Raw genomic sequence first — 24,670 nt, 5'->3', positions numbered from 1 at the left:
TACTCAGATTCTAATGGTCTCATTTTTAATGTAATTAGATTCTTTATGTACCAAACTGTCATTTGTTCTGTATCTATGCATGTCTTACAAGTAGAGGACCCGATCAAGAGACCTATGGAGGTCCAGCAGATAAACGTTAAGGTCTTATGGTCTGTAATGGATGAAATAAAGCAAAAATGTGTTTCTGAGGCAGCACCGGTTGGGTTTTTAAGGTGTGGGTAAGGTCAGGTTCTGGTCTCGGTTTAAGGCTCGTTTACTCCACTGGTTTGTTGGAGGCAAAATGGGGGGGATTGGAAAATTGATAGAGCTACAACTACTGACTGTGTTTTCATCATGATGAATCTTCTCTTTATCTTATGATCTAAAGAATGTAAGAAAATAGTCAAATACTCATTACAATCTGCACATTTCTTATATTTTACCAGATAAATCCTCGTGTGATGCGGCATGGAGCTTGGGAATGTCTGGTAGGATATCTTAATCCATCCATGCGCTACTGTAGTTCAATAGTTACCGTGAAACGGACTTCGCTATCAGTTTTCCTTGTGTATTCTGGGTCGTCCAAGGGAAATATAGGAAAATGATCACAGTTTAAGGTGCGTTTGTTACCCGATCGCTTCAAAGATTTGTGAAACCATTTGCTCGTTGTCCCTACCAGTCGACTGTTCTGATCTTGGACATGAGTGTGAATGCATTCCTGGCATACTTACTTATACTGGCAAAGTAAAGGACCTTTTAGTCTTACGCAAAAGCCTAAAGAAAGTAAAGAGTAATTTGACTTTATCCCCGAATAAAGTAATCGTCCGGATTAAATGGTTTAAATATGAAGGCTCGAGCCGGAGGGCGTGGTTCTAGCCGTGACGCTCTGTGTTTATGTGAGCCCGAGCTGCAAACAGTCTATACGGTAACTTGTCAGACCTTCAGGCAGTGGACCATAAACGGTACGTTTTCTCCTTAGCGTTTTATTGATGCTTGGTGCGATTGTTCACAAGCGTTTGTCAGGAATGTCATTCGTTTTTTTCACTCGCGAGTGTCGATTGTTCTTATCTCGACGCTAAAGTTAGCTTGCTAGCTGGCGGAATTGATGCTAGCAGCTGACAAAATGTAGCCGGGGATCATTTTTTTTCTCTGAACCCGCCCGTCAGCGAAACCTTATTAGCCATGTGTCTCTTTTGACTTGTAGTGTTATTTTAAATCATTGTTGCAGATTTTTTGCCGATAGAGCTAACGTTATTAGCTTTCTGTATCAGTCATTTGTTTACGTTTACGGTTAGTAAGATTTCGGCTAAGTAGCAACAGCAGATTTGATAGTTATCTGAAATGCTAGCATGATCGAAGCTGTGGTCTCCTAACCTTATTCAGCTCAGAGTAACTGAACTAAAAAGACGGGAGAAAAGAGTAAATTAGTTTTCATCTGCTTACAAAAGCTAACATTTATGATTGTAGTCAGTACATGATGACATTTTGATCTCAAGATCAACAGGTTCTTTCATTATTGGCCTTTTCATATTATATAAAATAAATACATTATATCAATAATCTCATAAATGAAGTAAGATAATTCTGATTATGTACTGTCAATGTGTCAGTGACGGTGTCATGAATATAAGAGGTTTATTTTTGTGGTTATAATAAAAAACAAAACACTTTGCAGGAGATACTGCCATTTGCAAAGTTACTTTGTAACCCCCTGTTTTAGGGGAATGAATGTAATAATTGATGCACACAGCATGTTCCTGTCTAATTACCCAAAATAACTCTACACATATGAGAAGACTTTTAAATTTGTGATTTTTTTTTAAATCAGTTAAATTTTTAATGCTCAGGGCTCTCCATTATGCCTTACAGTTTCTAACTTCAACTTCTTGAAAATGTATTTTAGTGTACTGTAGTGCCACCCGTGCCTGGGTGCCATGGTTCTCTGTTACACATGAGCTCTACTATGTGGTACATCATGCAAAGCATTCAAAGTAAATACTCCTTGTCCGAGAGACTTATCCGCACCATCGCAGCCATCCGCTCATTCCCACATGACAATGTTGAGGATCTCATCCGTAAGGTAGGCCTGCTTATCTTCTGCTTTGACTTTTAAATGTATAATATCTGTGTTATCAGTAATATTTACTGCATTACTCCTGTATGATAAGGGGGCTGACGTAAACCGCATGCATGGCACACTTAAGCCCCTGCACTGTGCCTGTATGGTTGCTGATGCAGACTGTGTGGAGCTGCTGTTGGAGAAGGGGGCAGAGGTATGTCATAGATGACTCCTACACTCTGAATCATTTGTCACAGCATATCACAAGCATTTAGATTAATTTGCTACCTTACACACAGCCATTTTACATTATGACATGAACGTACTTCCTGCAAAAAGTAGCACCTTGGTTGTGATTCATTGTGAAACATAATGCTCAGTTTTATTTATCAGGTGTGAGCAAAAGCAGGTTTTGAAACTCGTTTTGTTGGTGCTTTGACATAAAAAAAATTTGACATCTGAAATTATCTAGTAAGCCTAAAACATTGATGCGCAAGCTGTGTTGGGAGGGAATTAACATTATGAGATAAGTTTAATAGTTTTTTTGCATAAAAATTTGTCATTTGACACATAACTCTCAGCCAGCTCTTTAATGTTAGCTGCTGAATTTTTTACTAATCACTAATCATTTTATGAACTGAATCCAGTGGCTGCATGAAAGATAGATAAATGACATGCATCAGTCTTAATACTACTATTGATGAGCTGGCATTAATATAAAATGTGTTTTGTTGTTATTGCATGACAATATGCAAAAAATCTTGACTTTGGCTTTGCAAGTCTGTGTGGTATTTTGGTGCCCACTTGCCACATTCATGGAGTTGTTTTTCACTTTACTCATCACTTGTGGACTTTATGTTGTTCCACATACTTGGTCCACCAAAATAACTGCTGCTCTGAGATGTCCACACAGTTTCTGTGCCCAAGACCTACCACATTGTGCTGCTCCTTGCATTACATGATTAAAATGGTTGTTAATTCCTTAGCATTAGACAGCTCATTGTATTGATTTTCCTTATCAGGTGAATGCATTGGATGGATATAACCGCACAGCACTACACTATGCTGCAGAGAAGGATGAGAATTGTGTGGAGCTGCTATTGGAGTATGGGGCCCAGCCAAATGCCCTGGATGGCAACAAGGACACTCCACTTCACTGGGCTGCCTTCAAAGATAACCCAGAGTGTGTGAGAGCCCTGCTGGAGAGCGGGGCCTGTCCCAATGCCCAGGACTACAACAATGACACTCCCTTGAGCTGGGCAGCAATGAAGGGCAACCTGGAGAGTGTCAAAGTGCTATTAGACTACGGAGCCCAGGTCCATGTGACCAACATGAAGGGCCAAACCCCTATTTCCCGACTGGTAGCCCTTTTGGCACGGGGCCTGGGCACTGAACAGGAGGAGGAGTGCCTGGAGCTGCTGTGCCGGGCAGCAGGGCGGTTTGAGATCCGACGGGCTGATGGCACCCTTCCTAGGGAGCTGAGTAAGGATCCTCAGCTGCTGGCGAGGTTGACCAACATGGTGGCTCAGGCTCCCACCCTGCGCTCTCTGGCACGCTGTGCTGTCCGACAGAGCCTCGGAGTGCAGTTTCTCCCCACTGCTGTAAAAGAGCTTCCTTTACCAGAGACTATCAAAAACTATCTACTGCTGAGAGACTGAGCTCATGAAACCACTGGGTGGCTCTCTGACCTCACTGGCTGATTATTAGACTGCTCACTACACTGCACTTATTGGCAAAGAAGTGTCTCCATTGAATTAGAAGATATTGTCTGACATTGGCACTCATTTATCAACCCTTCTTGCAAATGAATACAGGTTTATGCACAAATAGTTGAACAAAACCTTTCATGTTTTTTTTATTATCTAGTGGTTATATGACATCTAAATGAAGAGTTATTTAAGTACAGATTGATAAGCCTAAACGAGGACACCATTCTTACATACAGTAACTCTCATTATGTGTTTTCTCATCTTAACCCAACATGTTCATAAAGAAAAAATGAATGTGCTACCCTTTGTCACTGAGGATGAGGAAACTTAAATATTGAGTTGGATGGTAACATGAAGGTACTGTATGTTCATTGTAACATGTAAGTGTAAGATAGGTGTATAATTAAGGAATAATATGTGATGTTGATGCAGGCTGTCCAGTTATTCTGTTGGAGGATGCAGTTACTGAAGTAGTGCTCAGGAACGAAGGCTATGAAGTTTCTGTGATGGAGCCACCATCTTTCTCTGTTATCGCGCAGTGAACCTACAGTGCAGTCATTCTTGCAATACCAAGGGGAATAAACAAAATAAACATACTTTGACCAGAACAGAAAACATATGCCAGATGGGAACACTTTTATTTGTTATATAGATGCAACAAAATCTAGTAGAATATTATCATTGGTTTCACAAAATGTGCCAGGCACACCTGCCTATAAAATTGTCACCATGGCTGTTGTCATATGTGATATGCTATTTCTTTGGGCCTTATTTTAATTATGGCTGCAGTTGAGAAAATATTTTTCTTTTTCACATATAATGGATGTGTCTGGTCTTAACTAGCAAAAGTTTGGGTTTTCAAGATGCTCACCATTCCAGCATTTTGCAGCACATGTTTAAAAGGTATTTAATTTTGAATTAAACATTTAAATGTTAGAACCCCATGGAATGACATAAGTTTTTGTTCTTTAAAATTTTCACCAAATCAGCTGGCACAATGTATTTAAGTAAAATCAGACCATTTCTGTGCTTGTTCTACAAATGTAGATTCACCCCTTAGATCATGACTTGTACACCTGCAAAAGTGCTTTTTCTTTGTCAACACAATGAAAGTCAGTGCTTTTATATTGCATTCATTTTTCTCTCCATTGTTCCTCACAAAAAATGTAAACCCATTACATTGTTTAAACACAGCTATAACACATTTATCAAATTATAAGCTCAACTGTAGTAGGATATGAAACCCTGCTGAAATGCTTGGTTGTGTCATACTCATTGTCGGATTGAGATGGGGGTTTTATTTGCATATGCCCTTTTTGCAGCAGATCCTTTTGACTTGGAGAAGTACAGGTTTCATTAGTAACATGAATGGTAGCTCTGTTCTGTGCAAGTGTCTTAGTAAGCTGTGGTAGTGAGAGGCGGTGCAAAATCAAACAAGAGCACCAATCATGAAGCATCACTCAAAATTTGAGCACATACTGCCAAATTAATGAAGCCTATCTAGATGTAGAGACAGCTCATTGTATGCCATTCCTTGATGGTGTTGCCCTATTTGTCCCAGCAGCTTTGCTACCCCAATTTGTCTGGAAATATACTAAAAGAAGGCATTCCACCAGGGCAAAAGATGCAAAGCAACAGAATGAATATTCTAAGGTTATTACCAAAAAGAGTATATTTAGATGTTACCCCCTTGTAATCACCAACATTTTGGTTAGTAACAGTCATTTAATTACATATTTTTTCTCAGTAACTGATTACAATTACATTTATTTTGTAATTTAGTTTGATGTAACTACTCAAACTGTGGAAGGAAGCTGGTGAAAACCCACAATGTTAATTGGATGCCCCATTATTGTCTATGACGTTAATGAGCAAATGCTGCTTTGTACCCAAATTTAAAATCAAAGTAACACTCATTATCTGCTGGATTAAAACTATGTGCAACTTCCTGAAAATTTAGTGGAGAAAAGTCTTGTTTAAGCTTTAAAGTGTGAAACTTGTTAGTAATTAGGACTGAATACAGCTGTGATTGCTTGGTACCTTGTTACTTTAAACTGAATCCCAGTCATTACAATGAGAGGGTCAATGAAGCCCAGTGGAGCACATCAAAAAAATGCAGTAGGCGCTATGTTCAAGCAATTTCATATTCTAGGGCAAAAATCTACACCGAGCTTATTCAAGTTCATACAATGAGGCAGTGTACAACGGCTAAGCAGGATTTTTTTAAACTAAAGATTTATTTACCATATAGAAAAGGGGGTGAACTGAGTCTTATAGACAAAACATCTAGCTGTTCAAAGAAATCGCTGTCTAAACCTTAAAATAGGAAAAAAATATATAAAGCACATTAAGTTTTCAAATTATCCACTAGGGGTCTTCATAACCTTGTCTCTGAATTCACATTCTTGATAACTTTTGAATGAGATGCATCAGTCAGTGTGTGAATTGTATACTGGCAGGAAATTGTAGTGTTAAGTAACATTTGCTGTATATTACATCAGCCGGCTGATCTTTAATACCCCATACATTTTCAAACATATAAGTTGATTTAACATGATCCTATGTTCAGGCATTGTAGTTATGTTTTCAAATTTTATGATGAAAAAGCTTAGAAGAAGGCATCTGGATATAGTTTTAGGTAGAACTAAAACTACGTCCAGATGCCTTCTTCTAAGTTTTTTCAGCACACTATGACCTGGATGACTGAGAATTTGCACGGACATTTTGCTAGTCACTTTCAATTTGTATGCATAATTGTTAATATTTTAGCCTGTTGGCAAGGCACTACATAATATGCTGCTTTGTACTTCCACAGTCAGGATGTTAACTTTTAAGAAAAGAGAATAGGGTGAGAATATCAGGAAGGAAACCGAGGTAAGAGGGTAAAACACTCCCCTCTTTCTGGGTGTTTGTATGTTAATTCACTAGTTTCAACATTTAGCATTTTCATGTGAATGGTGACAAAATTAGTTTGTTGTAGTTTGACATTTTTATATTGACATTATAAGTATTATAACTATTACTGTTTATTAGGTACACTTCTACGGTCTAATCCCAACCAATCTAAAACGGTCTGCCATATAGACTACTTTTATAACATCTAAAATGTTCAGTTATACTTAAAAATGTCATGAATTCAATTATGTTTTCGCTGTAGCTCAAAGGGAATGATTAGTGGTGGCGATGTAATGTAATGACAGTGTGATGTTTTTAATGTTCTGCCCCATTTATAGATGTGGAAATAGAGAAGACAAGAAATAATGTGGATAATTTCAATAATTATTTACCACTATATAATGCTGTCAAACATCACAGTGGAAGCTTCACACAATGATTATGCTGAGAAAGGAGAGCTGATATATTCTGAGATTTCAGAATGTGCAGACTATTGTAAAAATGTTATGAATGCTATTTTACTGATGACTCTAACAACCACTTGAGATGCATAAGTTTATTTTTTATTAGTAGGTTACAGGCATGAGGAGATATAAAAGTGTGTGGACCCACTGGTGCTACAGTGCTACACTACTGGTTACAAAGTTTGATAGTGAAGTTTGGCAGGTTTACCAAAAACTGGGTGTCGGGGTTAACAGAGGCAATATTTTTCTGCGTACACCTGCAGCCTAGGTCCAGTCTTGGCACTGTTAAATAAATTTGTTAAAACGACATCTCAAAATTAGAAGCCTGTGCTTCCAATGTCTGGGCACAATTAGATATGAATTCTCGCGATAACTCGACGTCGAGGGGCGTGTCAAATTCCAAGAGAGAAGAGGAGAGGGGAGCTAGAGAGAGGGGCGCAAGGGTGAGTTTGTAAACACTTTTTACGCTTTAATTTCACCACAGATATGTTGACTATGCTAAACTATGACAAAGTAGCTCTTGGTCTGACAGTTTTCATTGTTTGCTGTTGTTAAATATACACGTCTATGTAATTATCAAAACTGTTGCTGTTAACTTACAACGTTTCATTGGGACCCACAGTCTCGTTTTGCACTCAAGTGTCAGTTCGCTAGTAACTGCTAGCTTTTTCCTGCTTTTGTGGATTTGACTCTCCATAATGTCTTTAAAATACATCTGTTCACTTCGGATATAATTAAATTAGTGTTTATGTGTGTTTGTTGACACAACTAAAAGTGGTAGTAGCGCTGTTATTACTGACTTAGAATATGCGTTCGGCCTGTTATTTAACGCTAGCCACACCAGTTAGCCATTAGTTTTTCATGATACAAAAAGTTGACTTCGGGAGTTTAGCCAATAAGATTAGGCTAGTCGATGTTATTGACAGGGTCGAAAGCTTTGCATGCATTAGATGCTGTTGACTGGCGTGCTTCTAGCCAATTGTTGAAAAGACTAGGCGGTCTTGTTACGGGAAAAGGCAGAGCTAAATGTACCCGTACGTAGCCAGAAGGTAATGGAGGCTAAAAAAGACAAACTTTTTCAACCCAGTCAACGTTGTCTGGGAGAAGGACTTTGGAAATTAAACTTTTGGTATTGACCTCTTTTACGTGCCTGATACGGCACAAAAATTATTTGCCTGCCTGTTTTTGGCGGTAGAATATACCGTAATGATTATCTTGGTCTGCAAGAAGAAGTCCAAAGTAGTAATGATATCCATAGTATTGCAATTTGAGATGAACGCCCCAGGATCCGCGTCCCCGTGTCAGCGCCTTCATTAGGAATGTAGGCCGTGTTTTTGGCAGAGTTGTACCTCATTCCATCACATATGTTACACTAGAGAAGACTGCAGTCTGTTTTGTCCAGCCAAATGTCTTGACCCACTCTCGTATATTTGAAACTGTATGCAGCATAAATCTTGGATATATATTTGTCCCTGTGACTCAGCTGTCAGTGCTTCTGTCTATTTTATTATTGGTTTATTAAGTCATTACTAGCTGATAATGCTATAAGCATTAAGTGTAAATGATGTAGCAAAGTTGTTGTCCACACCAAAGGTTGTAGTGGCTGGCTGGCTTTTGATGTTTTTCTTTCAGATTTGTAGTCATAAAACCAAAACCTCATGTGTGGCAAGTTATTGTAAACGTTGCCAACCATGAATCAAATTGACACAGTGTTTCTGATTTAATTTTAGAAAACAGCCCTGGGTCCATCCTGTATTGTTGTGCATTGTCTGCTGGCTCGGCATGGATTTAGCTTTTAGGCCTTGTTAGTTATGCAGACATGGATATAGGATTTCATTTGTTCCATTTACCAAATCTCATGTTCACTTTGCTTATATAAATGCATATTGGCTGTTGCACACACCCAGATACCCAGTCTCTAATGTTCATACCCACATTTGCAAGACCTCACCTGTGTTCCAGCAAATACCCATGATTGTTCACTTGACCAATTGCTGATCTTTCTCGCTTTCACTATTTCACTCTCTCTCCCCCTCCTATTATTTTTTCCTGTTTGTGGGGTCTCCCCTACCCTTTGGCAGTTCAAGCCCCAGATTCCAGAGATGTGGCTGCAGCTTGAGCTATTAATACAGTTTGTTTAGTCAGTTTCCTAGCAGGCTGCATCAAACACTGCACGGCTGTGTCTGATTATAGCTGGGACTCGGTCCCCTACACCTGCTGAGTCGGAGAAATCCAAGTTCACGGTGGGACTCTGGCAGTGGCTTAATGAGAAGGACAGGAATTAAAGCACTTTGAGTGCTTCCATGTCACCTTGGATGAAAGGAGGCGAAAACAGGTGGACTTGATATCCTTGTCTGTAATGAATATCAGTGATCAGTACTAATGTGACTAGCAGGCTGATTTATGCCTTCTCACAGATTTCAGGTCTGCATGAAGCAGAGCATTTTACAGTGTGCAGTAAAACTTTACATTGTCAACCCATTATTTAGGCAACTCTTAGTTTATCCTCATTGGAATGTAAATCAACAGCATCATATTTTGTAGACATAGGAATCTTGCAGTGGATTATAGGTAGATTGTCTTACCACAAAGCCATGCCATAGATGCCCAAGAAAAGACCTTAACGCATCTGTTTCGATCAGGCTAAGATATTGGTTAGAGCTTCTATGAAAACAAATGGCATTTTCCACCCCTGTCATCTGGAATTTATGGTGGATGTCCCACAAAATCAAATCTCGCATTTCATGTTGTTGCCAGTCAGCCAAGTTAATGTCTAGCATGTCTTCAGTAAGATGTAAACTCTGAAATGTGTTCCCACTCCTCCCACCAGATGTGTCCATTTCCACACACAGTCCACAACCTCACTCTAACGAGCTAGATGGAGTGTCTCGTTTGCAGTCTCATCTTTGCCCAAATAGAATCAGTGGATTGGAAGTACTTTGACAGGGCCCTGTCACGGACCTGTAGCCTTTCTCCAGAGCATGGGAGGTCTGCAAGAAATCAGACTGCTGTGCCTCATCGGCCCCTTTGAGAGAAGGACAGGACTTTCACTTGCAAACATGATTCAGACCCCTTTCACCATAAAGATGGTGGCACTGAGAAACCCAGTGATTTGTCCTGTTACAGGCCTGGCACCATAAAGATGGTGGCACTGAGAAACACAGTGATTTGTCCTGTTACAGGCCTGGTGTCATGAGAGAGTGGTGTATTCCAGTGCAAGGCTTCAGTAATCGTGTTGGCTCAGGGGCAGCTGTACTCAGCAGAGGGAGAGATGGGAGGAAGGAGGGAAATACACTGACCTCAGCAGTGGGAAAACTTTCAGACATTTATACCTTGCCAACATAATGAATAATCTGTCCCGCTCAATAATGTTAAGATACATGCTCAGCCCATGTAGGTAACACATAGGTAAATGTGATCAGTAACTTTGTAATATTACTGTACTAAACACATTTAACTAGCATTGCTTTACAGTTGGAATGATTGTACATTTTAATTTGGTAATAAGAGTGCAATGTTTTAATGAATACATTAAACAAGTTTTACAAACAAGTCAGAACAGTATAGAAGCATGTTAAATTATCATAATGTAAAAGTTCACGAGGTGGATTTATTTTGAAGGGCTAACACTAAACAGTTAAGGTTGGACACCGTCCCTGCTCATGACTGGATATCAGCAGAACCTTAGTAAGGCAATTTACTTGTCAGTGTTTTTTCTTTATTGAAAGGTTTCTCCTTGTATAAATTGCAAGGTCTGTGATGCATGTTGCTGTACTGTTAGTGGGACAGCGCTGTATAATAGCTGCCAGATGTCACTTCAGACCAGCTGAGAGTGCTAAGACATTAATGTCCCTTGTCCATTGCCATCACCACCCCTCCAATTCCCTGGTTTAAATTTAATGACCAAGTAATTTTTCTGAACTTTTCAGTTTGTCTTTACATGGAGTGCCGTTCGGCTTTGCAGGACAGTGTAGGGTGGAGTAGTTTGGTGGAGTTGGGGATGGGGTTGATGTGGGAGGGGGGTTGCGAGGAGTCATTTCTCCTCTGTGGAGACAGCTGATAGAAGCAGTAAGCCTCACACAGATTTAGTTTATGTTACTTCAGTGACAGGCACAATAGGAGCAGAAACCAAACAGAAGCATGTGTGTATTTAATTCTTGAAAACGGCATGTACACAGGAGAAGAGGGATGTAGGATTTGGTATGTGTTTCCAGTGCTGAGTAACAAAACAGTAGATTTTATCGGCTTTGTCAGCAGTGTTTATAAGATGGAGTTAACTAGGACAACAAGTAAAAGTGAGGTACAATGCCAGGTCAGAGTGAATGTGTATATTTCAAGATATTTATGCTGTGGATACACAAGAGTTGTCATAACGTGGACGGAGATGACCAAAAAAGAGAGTGTGTGCAGAGAAACAGCTGAAGCAAAAAAGGAAGAGGCTGAATGAGGGGTACACAAAGGCAAAAGGTTGGGAGGAGCTGGAGAGGTGAGGAGAGGGAGTGGTAATTAGAGAAGGAGGAACTGGAAGCGAGGGAAAATGAGAGGGAGAAGAAGAGAGATGTCTTTGCGTAAACGGTAGCTTGTAAGCAGCTTCTCATTGGCCAACCAGAAGCTCCCCTGTGTGAAGGAAGTATCACCAGGGAAACTTTGTCTTGCTGCCTCTGTGCGTGTTTTCCTCCTTGCCAGGGTTATTTTAAAAAAAAACATTCGGCTTCCTGCTCAGAAGACTACAAGCCACAGCATCCCTGTCGTGTTGTCGTCAGGATTTACCGTTTCACAAATCACGAGAAATTGCAGCAATGTTCTCCTCTTCTCCTCTCCCACAGTTACACTGCAGGCTCTTTGCAAAAATGGGGGATGACCGACCTTTTGTGTGCACTGCTCCTGGCTGTGGACAGGTAAGTCTTCTCACTCCGTCCTGTGTTTCAGGTGCGTGTGGTATTTTTTTTTATTACCATAAAAATGCTCTACAAAAGTTGACTGTAACTCTTTATGATTGAATGTAGTTTCCTTCCAAAAGAAAATGAATAGAAATCTAAAGAAAAATATGTATTTTACATTGCACTTCATTTGAATAGAATAAAGCTTCATGGATTATATAGCATGATGTCTCATGAGCCAGTACTGTCTCATTTATCACTGAATCACTGGAAGCTCCAGTGAGTAATCAGAACACAGTTATTGTTTCAACCTGCCACTGTTGACTTCTCACACCTGCAGACATAGGTTTGAGCCACAGCACTGACTCAGCTGGGTGCCAATAGTGCTCTCACATGCCAGCAACGTGCTGTGTTGTTGGGGCATGGCTTCATATCACAGCGGTTTGGAAGAAGTGTGTTCTAGGATTAATGATTATTCAGCGCATGAACGATCATGGCTGATGTTGTGCTCAGTTAGCTGTGTGTTGCTGTGGTCAGTTGGCTGTGATATCCTTGGAACAAGCAATGGATCCTCTTACCGCGATCTAGAGGAAGAAAGTGTTTATGTGGTTTGTGATTCACAAACCAAACTCTATATTCTGATCAGAAGCCATCTGTTGTACTTAAGGTTTGTGAACAACAGCTGTGTGAAGTAGTTATATGTACACATTGGATAAATAAATGATGATTTGTTTGGTTATTTTCTCCTCAGAACATTATGGACACCTAGGGAACCTTTCTTAGTTTAAATTTCTTCTGACATGTTTCTGTGATGTAAATACTCTTAATATTTCATTTTTAGAGATCATCATTAATTTAGTTGACAGTTAAAGCGAGAGAATCCCACGGGACCCTTTCAAGGCAAAGTGTCGGTGGATGACGGTGCAGGTCTGCAGCTGTGGTACAGTACTCTCGCCATCTTTGTTTGAGCGTGAAACTGTTGAATAAATAGGTCTGAGATCATAGTATGGCATGGCAGTGTTACCAGCTTACTTTGAGGAATATAAACACATTTATGTACCAACCTGTTTTTTGTAAATTTACTTTAGAATTCCAAATGTTAAAGCTAAACACTGTCATTCATTTGGATAATCACTCTCTTTTAGTTTTGTTTTGGTCTCTGCCAGCTCCTGAGGTAAACATCTGGCTCTGACGGAGCTACACATTCCACTTTGTTCATGAACTAGCATTATTAGGTTTGTTTGCTGAAAAAAGCTGCCTGCTGCAGTGACAGAAAACAGAAAAGAGTAACAGAAAACTAAACCAGTGAAAGTCATGAAAACTCAATGCAGAGTTGAAGGGAACTGTAGAGTTGGGTGATAGTTTTCTGTCCGTTTGTCACTACAGACAGTCATTTTGATCTACTGGTGCAGAGATGAACAAGAAATGTACCTAGAAAAATACTGTCTACACTTTTTTTGCTTTTTTTGGCAAACTGTGTGATCAAAGAATAAACAAAGACTGACCAGGCTTTTGACTACAGACTTTCAGTACTTCACTCTATGCTTTGTTTTGTTAGTAACAAAAAGTCTGTGTTATTTGTGTACATTTAGACATGGAACATCCTTTGTGACACTAGTTCCTTATGTCTAAATGTGGTTTTACTGCTGCTCTTTACAAGCAACAGTTGTGTACCAGGAAATTCTGAATCATGCCCATAATAGAACAAGGATGATTGACTCCTGGCTTTGCTCTGGGTTTTTCTTTTACCAAGTTAACAACAACAGCAACAGCCGTGCATTATGTAATGCCTGGTGTTTACTGTGTGGAGAGGGGTAATCCTAGCTACCAGTATCTCATATAGGAGGATTAGTTGGAGATAGTTTCCTTCAGAAGACCCAGTCACCTTGTTCAAAGAAAAGAAGCAAATGAGACATGTATTGGTGAAGCTGCCTGGTAAGGCTAAAAATAAGTCCCCAGACACTTGACTGTGTTTCCACCTCACTTTCTCACAACTGAACTTGCAACTGCAACATGGTGCCCTAAAATAGGCTGCAGTGTATCGTGAATAGGCTGGTGCCAGAGCCAGGATTATTCCTCCTACATCTTGGACTGATTCACATCACACTTCCCCAAAGGCGACATGGCTCAGAGTAGGGCTGTTAGTGCTCTCTTCTAAAGGTCTGATTTAGCAGAACCTCCATGTATCCCTGTTAGGAAGAAACAAACAGTTTACAGCATCCAGAACAAGCTTGACAACAAGGAGATCTCTTCTAAACAACAGCACACACTTGCAGTTGCAGCATCTGTTTTGATGTTGATATAAATTTATTTTAATATTATTTAAACCATTACTCATCCCCTACATTTCTGTGCTGTTCAAATCATCTATACTAGCCCTTTTTGTTTTTTTAGATAATTGTGGTTGTGTACGGATATTTGATCTTATATCCTGCGGCTGTAATGGGCTTATAAAGGGCTTTTAAGACATGAGGAATTGCACACCACAGACATAGATTTCTTTATGGTTTGTCTCATAATATATTTAGTTGGCCCATATGTCCTAGAGGTTATAGTCATGGCCAAAAATATTGGCACCCCTGCATTTCTGTCAGATAACGCACCACTTCTCCCAGAAAATTGTTGCAGTCACAAAGTCTTTGGTATTCTCATGTTTATTTCTTTTGTTTGCATTGGAACATCCATCCATCCATCCATCCATTTTCTTCCGCTTATCCGGGGCCGGGTCGCGGGGGCAGCAGTCTAAGCAAAGATGCCCAGACCTCCCTCTCTCCAGACACTTCCTCCGGGGGAATGCCGAGGCGTTCCCAGGCCAGCCGAGAGACATAGTCCCTCCAGCGTGTCCTGGGTCTTCCCCGGGGCCTCCTCCCGGTGGGACATGCCTGGAACACCTTCCTAGGAAGGCGCCCAGGAGGCATCCGAAAGAGATGCCCGAGCCACCTCAGCTGGCTCCTCTCGATGTGGAGGAGCAGCGGTTCTACTCTGAGCTCCTCATTGGAACAACACAACAAAATCAGAGAAAAAAGCCAAATCTGATAAATTTCACACAGAACTCCAAAAAATGGACTGGACAGAATTATTGTCACCTTTTCAAAATCATCAGAAAAAGTTGTATTTCAAGCATGTGATGCTCCTTTAATTTGTAATGAAACTCCCCAGTAGCAGTCAACAAGTGCTGGCAATATAGAGATCACACTGGCAACCAGTTAAAATGGAGAAAGGTTGACTCAACCTTTGTGTTGTGTGGACCACACTGAGCACGGAGCAAAGAAAGAAGAGCAAAGAATTGTCTGAGGATTTAAGAACCACAATAGGAAAAGCATGGACAATCTCAAGGCTCCAAGTCCATCTGCAGAGATCTGGTTGTTCCTGTGTCCACTGTGCACAACATTGTCAAGACGTTTACAGCCCATGGCGCTGTAACTAATCTCTCTTGGACGTGGATGAAAGAAGGAAATATATGTCACATTGCAATGAAAGATTGTTTGAATGGTGGATAAAGAGCCTCACACTATCTGTCGCCATCTAAATGACAAGGGACACTATGGTAGGAAACCCAGGGGGACGCCACTGCTGACACAGAAACATAAAAAACCTATATTGGAGTTTGCCAAAACTTACCGGAGGAAGCCACAGTCCTTCTGGGGGAATGTCCTATGGACAGATGAAACTCAACTAGAGCTTTTTGGTTGAGCACATCATTCTACTGAATCATTCTACAGGAAGCAGTTGATTTCAGTTATTTTGTTCAAAGGGCGCCAATATTTTTGGCCATGGCTGTATCTCTTTGATTGATGCAATATAATAACTGGGTTAAGGTACTCCAGACTGTTTCTTCAGTTCACCAGGACAAATAGACAGTTACCCATAGGCTAATTCATAATGTACTAATCTTTCTTGTTTTCTTCTCGTTCATTTGTTCCAGAGGTTTACCAATGAGGACCACTTGGCTGTGCACAAACACAAGCATGAGATGACACTGAAATTTGGACCACCCAGGACTGACTCCGTCATTATTGCAGGTACTGTTTTACTCCTCCTGTTTATGTCCCAGCATTCAAATGAAGACTGTTTAGCATACCTCAGCATCAGTGTGTTCCAGCACTATTAGTACAGTTTCATTAAAAGCAGCTCCAAAGATACATTTCTGACATGAATTTCCATATTCAGTGTTAAGTGTGAGCTGAGTGTGAAAACATTACTTTGAATAGTTATTTCTGTTCATTACTTTTTGCCAGACCAGACACCTACTCCCACCCGCTTCCTAAAGAACTGCGAGGAGGTGGGTCTGTTCAATGAGCTAGCCAGCTCCTTCGAGCAAGATGATGATGAAAAGAGGGCCAAGAACTCTGTAAGAAAGCCTTGTGGTTAATGAATTTGTCTGTGCTTTCATTTGTGTGTGTGTGTGTGTGTGTGTGTGTATGACTGCATTACTGTGTAGAGAAACCAAAGAAAATTTTCTGCAAACACTCACATGAAGTGAAAAATGACTGTGTACTTCCTTCTTTCTTAATGCAAGTGTTGATGTAGTCAAAAATTGTTTGCAGAAATTCCTGCCTTGTGCACTCTGTGTCATTTGAAGTTTAACTATGTATTTCAACAGCTTCTTAAGATGATTTTATTTAATATTTCAGCATTTTTATTGCACTGCAGAAACAGTGTCTCTGGTATGGTTGTTTGCTTATAGCGATAAATACTCACTTCCTTGTTTAATGTACTATAGTCTATGAGAATATTATCTTTGAGAAGTACTGTGAACTTAATGTCTTTATCCGTCTTTCACTGTTTCTGTCCTTCTCAGCTCCCTGCTCCCAACTCTGTGGCTTTGGACATGAGCCAGCAGACACCATCAGATGTCAAGGTGAAAGAGGAGGCGCTGGTAGAAGTCGACTCCTCGCCACCAGGCAGCCCTGAATCTGTCAAGTCAGACAGCAACAGAGGGCCTCTGGTTAAAGGAAAGGTAGAACAGAAATGGGAGGAGGGGGTTTGCATGAGTTTGTAGTGGAGAGTGTGGAAGCTAAAATGATTCAGGATGAGTATGGTTAATGATACATGTCATTATGACTTTTGTAGTATTATATAAATGCATAAATCCTGAGAAAGTGAATCATTATCATTTGCCTTTGAGATACAATGAATGAAATGTTAAAAATCACACATTCACCACATATTTAGAATAACTGTTTCAGTTGTTCAACATAACTTCCCATGTCACTCATCTCTTAGGACACACCACCCAGGAGTTCAGCCCCCACCCCGACTATTGTGCGTCCTGGTTCCCTCCCGCTGCACTTGGGCTTTGATGCCCTCCAACCCACCATGCCATCACCCACCTCTGTCATCACACAGGCACCGCCTTCTAATCGCACTCTGGGGTGAGTTAAGCTCACTATACTTCTGCTAACCTCTGCTGAACTCTTTAACTCTGATTTGCCTCTTCAAATTTCCCTTACATGGCTGCTCTTTAAAAATAAAATTCCACACATAACAGTCCCAATCACCTGGTTTCAACATTATGTTGAACCTACACCAATCAGTCATAACATTATCACCACCTGCCTAATCCTGTGTACACAGGAGTCAATGGGGCAGTTGGGTGACACTTGTGTCACTCTGAGAATCACAGTGCACTGTATGTGAATCTGTTTGCTATCATAGTTATACTGCCTGAAAGAGTATGTCATTTAGTGATAAAAATGTGTAAAAAGGAGTGAAAACAGTGGACATGAGGTTAAGTTGGAGATAATTTTTTAGACACATTCAACAGCCTCCTCACTCTAGCACTCTAGGTGTGGGGAGGCTGTGGGGATCAATCTCATTATAAGTGAGCCTGTTGCCTGCTCACTCTCTTGTGTACTAACCACTGCAGACTGGGAGCACCCGAGAAGATCTGCAGTCTGGGAGATGCTCTGACCCAGTCATCTCACCATCACAGTTTGGCCCTTGTCAGAGTCGCTCCGATCCTTATGCTTGCCCGTTTTTCCTGCCACCAACACACCAGCTTGGAGGACTGAATGTTCACTTCCTGCCTAATGTACCCCGCACTCTGACAGGTGCCACTGTAATGAGATGATCTGTGTTATTCATTTCACCTGTCAGTGGTCGTAATGTTATGGCTGATTGGTATATAAGACGTGTACAAGTGAACCTGTCAAACCCACGATGCTCTCATGTTTTTTATGGTTGCATAAATTGAAATATGTTAATTGTTTTGTGCATATTTTAAACATAACCTCATCTTTAAACTGACATATCCTGAATATCTCAAAACCTTGTGTTTCAGTCCGCATTTGATTCAAACATGACTGAAGTTCCTGCCCCTGTTACCCTCTGCTGTCTGCCTGTCTAGGTCTCCAACCAGCCACTACCCCATGATGATGCTTCCCTCGGGTCAGGCACTGCCTGTGCTCCCTGGTCCTGTGCAGATGCCCTCTGTCATTAATGTAAGGAAAGACCAACAGTGTCCATGTGTTCTGTTTCTATTTTATAGCCAAGAAGTTGGTTCAAGTTGTTAATGCATGTATATTTGGGTGTGTTGTCTGTTCTCTAGCTGGCTCGACCCATGTGCATGGTACCCAACATTCCTGGGATCCCTGGTCCTCCTCTGGGAGGCAGCGGTAGCGGCTCTAACTCCCCCTCTGGCTACAGCATCCACTCAGAGGCCAAGATGGTCAGCGCTCGATTAGCTCTCTATTTTTATCTGTGTTCATTTTGTCTCCATCTTCACCCTCGATCCTCTGCACAGGCCTAGTGTGCTCATCATATGGTTATTTTCTTTTACTGCTGCTGCTTGTTAATTTAACCCTTACCACACAACAACATTACTGAATTTATGATACTGTAAAGTACACACAGAGCTCTACGCAACTGTATTTCAGATGAAACTGAGTGAGTGCAGATATTGTTTATAGTGTTACACACAGTATTCACTTTAGCAGTAGATTTGAACAAACTGCTTGCTCCTTCAGTCACAAGCAGATCAGCGGTGCTACTAAATAAATCTGCTGTTTGACCAAATGAATGCCTTCAAGGTCATAGTTAGTTAATTTCAAATATTTTTTCTTATTTTAAATAATGTGACATCACCTGAAAATATTTCTAGGAACATGCAGAGCTTTCAGAGTAAATAAGGATTGGGTTAGAAAAGCTTGTCACATGAATGTGCTACTGAAAACAAAGTGTAACTGTGTGGTGCACTGAGGTCAGCTTGGGAGAGGGTCTTTGCAGAGCTGGAACACACCTTTTTTAATTGGTTCCTCAGAGGATTAAAGATTTTCCTGAGACAAAATATGGCACCGATTGCATTTTATCATGGAAACTTCAGAGGTCTCACAAAAAACACACAAACAGGTGGAAAATCTGCCTTCAGAGCAGTCTGTCTGCATCTGTGCAGTTTGACCACCAGCTCGCTTCAGGCAGCATTAAACATTTGTAACTAAAGTTTAAACTGAGTTATCTTGGCTGAAACTGTAAATATGTTTATTGGTTAACATGATATTGACAGTTTAGATGGGTAGCTGGGATGTTTTAGTGATGTTTACAGGATAACAAAAATACATGAAAAGATTAGATGGCATTGCTATTGAATCTGACCTGCCTTCTCATTTATACTTACCTCACACTTAATGTTTATAGTGTTGGTTTGAGGTGTTTATTCTAGTTCTCTTCGTGCTAATGTTGGTCATATCATTGTCCTCCTGTAGCGTCTGAAGGCTGCACTATCCCAGCAGAGCCCGTCAGGACAGAGTATGGGGGTCATGGCCATGGGCAGCAGCCCCATGGTGCCTCAGAAGGCAGAGCAGAACCAGCTGCTTGTCCAGCAGTCTGATGCTCCTTCACCTGCACAACCTCAGGTACACTGCTTTGTCTATAGCCAAGAACTTAACTGATTTTCTCATCCAATACTAATACCATTTAAACTTGATAAGTTTAAGAAATGCCTAAACATGACTAAGCTAGAACCTTTTAAAAAATATTTCACATCACCATCTTTAGTTACTGACAATTGGCGTTGTACTTGTGGCAGTGAGATGACTATGATATACTCTGACTAAAATAAAGAAACTATGACTCAAACTTCCCTTTTTGTTCTCGTCATCCTTCTGCTATTCTCCCCTGTCTGTTTCCTTTCAACCCTCCCCCCTCTAGGTTTCTCCTGCACAGCCTACAGGTGGGCGGCGGCGGCGGACAGCAGACGATGACCCCGATGAGCGAAGGCAGCGCTTCCTCGAGAGGAATCGGGCCGCGGCGTCGCGCTGCAGACAGAAACGCAAACTGTGGGTTTGTTCTCTAGAGAAGAAGGCTGAGGAGCTCAGCACCCTGAATGTCTCGCTGTCGGTGAGTGGGACTGGAGTGGGTGGACGGGGATGAAACATGGCCTTTGTACATGTGTGCATAGTCACTCTGACTGTGTCGACAACTACTTCTAGGAGTTTGCGATGTGTATTTCAGATAAAGTCAGTTTCAGTAAGTATTTTGGTAATTTTACAAGACATAACTTTGGAAGCCATCATTGTGTTGTTTGGTGGTTTTGGTCATTGGTGCCACCTTCTCAACTGGCAGCTGTAGTGGAAGCCAGAGGGTAATTCTTAGGTAGAAAACAACAGTAACATTACATTAAGGGTTATCAGATTTTTTTTATCCTGTCAGAATGAAGTGTCTCTGTTGCGGAACGAGGTGGCTCATTTGAAGCAGCTGCTGCTGGCCCACAAGGACTGTCCTGTTACCACCCTGCAGAAGAAGACTGCTTACTTAGGTGAGCCCTGTACAATTATGCCATCTTATTGGACTGGTGGTATTTACACTTACTTGATTAGGATCCTGATTTGTCCATATCTATATGTAGGAATCAAGGTGATGTGCAAAGCTTTTAAAGTTGCAGAAAACTTTAAATAATGACTCAGTTTAATTTGGCAACCATTGATTGTTCAGATTTTTTAGGTGCCAGGATGATTTTGGTCATTTAGCTTGATGCACAGGAAGTGGAGATGTAACATATATGCCAAAAGTCACCTGTTGCTGACTTTCACAAAATTCCAGTAACTGAGCCACAGTACTGCCAACAGTAATGTACAGTCTACCAGCTCAGTTTGTTTGGTTTAAATCCCAGCATTTGAACCAGGAAAAGTTTAGGGAAAAATAAATTTCTTAGACTTTTGGACCGGGATATTACTAAATTCAGCTACATTTTAACTGCTATAATGTCCAAACATTTCAATATGGCAGTGAGGGGTGTATCCAAGGTTAAAACCTGAATGTGTTTGCCAGGTTAAATTATAAATCTGTACTTGTGTTGTCTTTTTCTGTTAGCTGCAGAGGAGAGCATGAAAGACACCTCAGAACCTACAGGTTCTCCTGCCCCAGTGATCCAGCACAGCTCTTTGGCGCCCAGCCCCTCCGCAGGGCACAACGGCCTGAGCTCAAGGGCAGCAGCTGAGGCCATGGCTATGTCTGTGCTGGCAGGAATGGGCCAGCAGCAGAGGGCTGAGAGTGGACCCTCTCACATTATCATGGCTGCACAGTCTCATTCTGCTGCCAGATGATGAGCGATGCCACCACGGCCCAGACTTGGCTCGACACCTGGGGGCATTAAAGAGCAGCGACTACCCCAACACCCTTTACCCCCCCAAACTTCCCCATTCTAGACGTCCAAATGTCTTATCTTCCCCTTCCCCTTTCCTGCTCTGCTCTCTCTGACCCCCCTCCCCCCCGTGGAGCCATCATAGCTGTGGCCTGGAGCTCAGTAGCAGCCTTCTGGGAATGGACTGAGACATTTGAGAGAGCTTCCTGTTCACGTTGCCAGAGACTACAGGGGCTGGACTCCAACCCCCCACTTTCCATCACACCCCCATTCATACCCCTTATCCCATTTTCCTCTGTGCCTCCCCGCTCATCTCTCCTCTCCCTCAGTCAAAATGAGTCTTCACTGGACTGCATCACTCTTGAGTGTACTGTCGTCATACACTTCCCATGTGGACACATAACATGCTTGCACAGTTTAAGACACACAGGTGTTCCATAAACATTCTTGATCAAATTAGATACCAAGCAACACACACAGGGCTTTGCACAGTTTTCAGGAGGGAATAGTGCCTTGTGCTCCTTGATATTTTAGCCATGCACATACGCCCACACATGCCACCTCACTATACATCCGTACACATCCTTGGCTCCAAAGATGAAATAGTTGTCTAGACTTCACTTACTCAGCTCTCAAATATACACCCAAACCTTTTTTGAAAGGTTTCACTTGAATGTGATCTGAACATGGGCCTTACCTCATTACACCCCTCTTTGATAAAATCTATAAACTGTGTGATTGGCTCTGTGTGTATATATTAATGTACATCAGAACATAGCATTTTGCCTATTCCTGATCTGATATATTAATAATTAGATTGTTAGCATGGGACTTTTTCTATTAGGGTGTTACATTGTTGATACCGTATGTGCAGCTATATTTTCTAATTAGTTGGCACATCCTCCCAGATTAGTCCACAAAACCAAAATTGTCTAGGACAGTGTAGAGTTTTGTTAGAGCTGTTTTTTTCTGATCTCCTCTCCTTGTCATAGTTCTAAAACAGGCGGTTTAACTGTTTATTTGTTTGTGAGTAGATGCCTTTCCCCACTTTATTGGAGTTTTTACTTGTGACTGAGATGCTCTGTGTGGGTCCTGGACTTAGTGTAACTGTTATTTTCACACTTCTCTGGATGGTTGCACATCCTTGCTGCTCGTTGGAAGAGTGCGATGACCATCTTAGCCTCTCTGCTCCTTACCAAACATAAATTAAGCCATAGTGACAACAAATCAGATCTCTGAATTTCCAAAGACCATGTGGTACCTGGTCTGGAGCAGGACTGTTATTTTGTGATTCAGAGGTCACATTGAAACAATCTGCAATATATTACTGCTTGTTACTTGCACTTAAACACACACTTAGTCTGATAGTTTTGCCTTAAGATCACACCGATGCCTCAGATTTCCCCACCTAAAACACAAGCCAAGTGTCCTAATTTGTTTATTTCATCAAATTAAAGGCAACTAATGTTGTTGAAGAAAAATTAGTCTCTTGCATAAAATGATACAACACTTGTCTGTCATCTGGTGGAGAGACGGATGATTTGAAGGACTAAACAGTTCTGTTGTCTTGTGACTTTTTTCTGAAGGGTTCAAGACCTGTAGAAATTTCAACAAGATATCTTGACATTTTTACATAAACACCTAAACCAACAGCTTGCTTTGCCTTTATTTTTTTCCTGTATATTTTTGTCCTTCTTTTGTCTGATATGAGCATATATTTACAAGATGTGGTATTTCATAAACAAGATATCTGTCCATTAACAAAAGGGCGTGTTTTTATGCACTAAAAAATTCAAGTTTTTATTGTTGCTTTGTATTTCTATTCTTTCAGTCTTTTTCAGAGATATCAGATCCTTTTTTAAATAATGTTTTCCTCTTATCTGTACTGTATAACAGAATGGGAATTAGCTCAGCAACTGTAACACCTTCCACCTTTGACTGAACCTCGTGTTCTACAGTCAAAGTGGCGACCCCAGCGTTGTGTTGTATGTTGGAGCTGGCATTATATTTCGCTGGCAGTCCCTTATAGCTGATTATTCGTATGAATTGAAAATTCTGATGGTATTTTGTCTTCATGTACTTCATGTCATTGGCACCTTTTCTGTCATTTCTTGGTTTCCTATGTTTCTTATGTTATGTGCTATTTTCAGCACAGTCATAATGCTTCTGATTTTACTGAAGAATATAGAAACTAATCTCTTTAGCTTTACAAAAAATGTCAGTAGTCCTTTTTCAAAAAGAAATTTTATCTCCTTTGTTACGTCTTTAAAGATGAATTTGGTAATGTCCTTTGATGTCCTTGTCTAACTTATTTTTAAATTGGTCAAATGACAACTTTCATCATGGTCTTTGGTGTATAAATGTTACCTAGAATTGTTATGAAAAGAGCAAGTTAATGAAAACTGCAACAATGTGAAAGTTGCACGTAGTGTATTAATGGTTTTTCACACTCCCATTGTTGGACTGATGATTTCAAAATCATACTTGTACTGTACATATCTGTACTATATGAATATATTTACTTTTCCATGCATGCCCTGGTGGAATACGATGAACACTTACAGTGCTGCAGTTTTAATTAAAGAAACTACATCTTAATGAACTTCATATGGTTTTATTTACTTGTTTTCAGCTTAGATTCACAATGACAAATGTGTTGTCATCTTACATAACGAGTAGCAACTTGCAGCTAGGGCTTGGTAAATGTGGTATGAAAGGTAGTGCATTTGAGAAAATAAAGTATGTAAGGACCTTGTATTTCCTTCTTTGTTCATGGTTGTCTGTAGTGCTCCCCCTCTGTTCAGTCATGACCTGCAGTTACTAATTCCTCTGCAGAGTGGATCAAGACATTGGTTTGTAAATACCCTGGTTCCTTTGCATGAATTTTTGTTTCATGTACATTTAAAGTAAATTGTAAAAATGTTAAACATTTTAAGTAGGGACACAAGGGCATGCAGCAACCTGAGGTTATATTCTACAATTTAAATGTGTATTTTATAGAATGACTCCAGTTTTTAATGTGTAATATATATTCTTAATTGGACTACTTTTGGACCAAAAAAGAGAGAGATTAATGATTCAGTATCTATAATTTTATTCCTGGT

General features: G+C 40.6%; 2 protein-coding genes across 3 annotated transcripts; both read left to right on the top strand.

Moving 5' to 3' along the window:
• The first annotated feature begins 827 nt into the window (after positions 1 to 827).
• asb8 (ankyrin repeat and SOCS box containing 8) lies at positions 828 to 4,355 on the top strand. Its single transcript, XM_020620689.1, has 4 exons — positions 828 to 941; positions 1,883 to 2,059; positions 2,148 to 2,252; positions 3,061 to 4,355. Exons 2-4 carry the CDS (start codon positions 1,931 to 1,933, stop codon positions 3,694 to 3,696), a joined length of 870 nt encoding a protein of 289 aa, XP_020476345.1. The 5' UTR covers positions 828 to 941; positions 1,883 to 1,930; the 3' UTR covers positions 3,697 to 4,355.
• A 3,150-nt stretch (positions 4,356 to 7,505) lies between these two features.
• Positions 7,506 to 24,307, top strand: atf7a (activating transcription factor 7a). Of its 2 annotated transcripts, none has more exons than XM_020619432.1 (12): positions 7,506 to 7,549; positions 11,933 to 12,004; positions 15,912 to 16,008; positions 16,225 to 16,337; positions 16,788 to 16,946; positions 17,213 to 17,361; positions 18,336 to 18,429; positions 18,537 to 18,656; positions 19,690 to 19,839; positions 20,135 to 20,323; positions 20,636 to 20,741; positions 21,296 to 24,306. In XM_020619432.1, the coding sequence occupies exons 2-12, from the start codon at positions 11,957 to 11,959 to the stop codon at positions 21,526 to 21,528; spliced, it is 1,458 nt and encodes a 485-aa protein (XP_020475088.1). In that variant the 5' UTR covers positions 7,506 to 7,549; positions 11,933 to 11,956; the 3' UTR covers positions 21,529 to 24,306. The 2 variants fall into 2 exon arrangements, with proteins under 2 accessions (XP_020475088.1, XP_020475095.1); XM_020619439.1 differs by lacking the exon at positions 7,506 to 7,549 and adding an exon at positions 8,642 to 9,441 and having other exon boundaries at positions 21,296 to 24,307.
• The last annotated feature ends 363 nt before the right edge of the window (positions 24,308 to 24,670 follow it).

The sequence above is a fragment of the Monopterus albus genome, unplaced genomic scaffold (genome assembly GCF_001952655.1).
Source record: "Monopterus albus unplaced genomic scaffold, M_albus_1.0 scaffold6.1, whole genome shotgun sequence".
Taxonomy (NCBI): Eukaryota; Metazoa; Chordata; class Actinopteri; order Synbranchiformes; family Synbranchidae; genus Monopterus; species Monopterus albus.
This window is presented reverse-complemented; position numbering and strand designations above follow the sequence as displayed.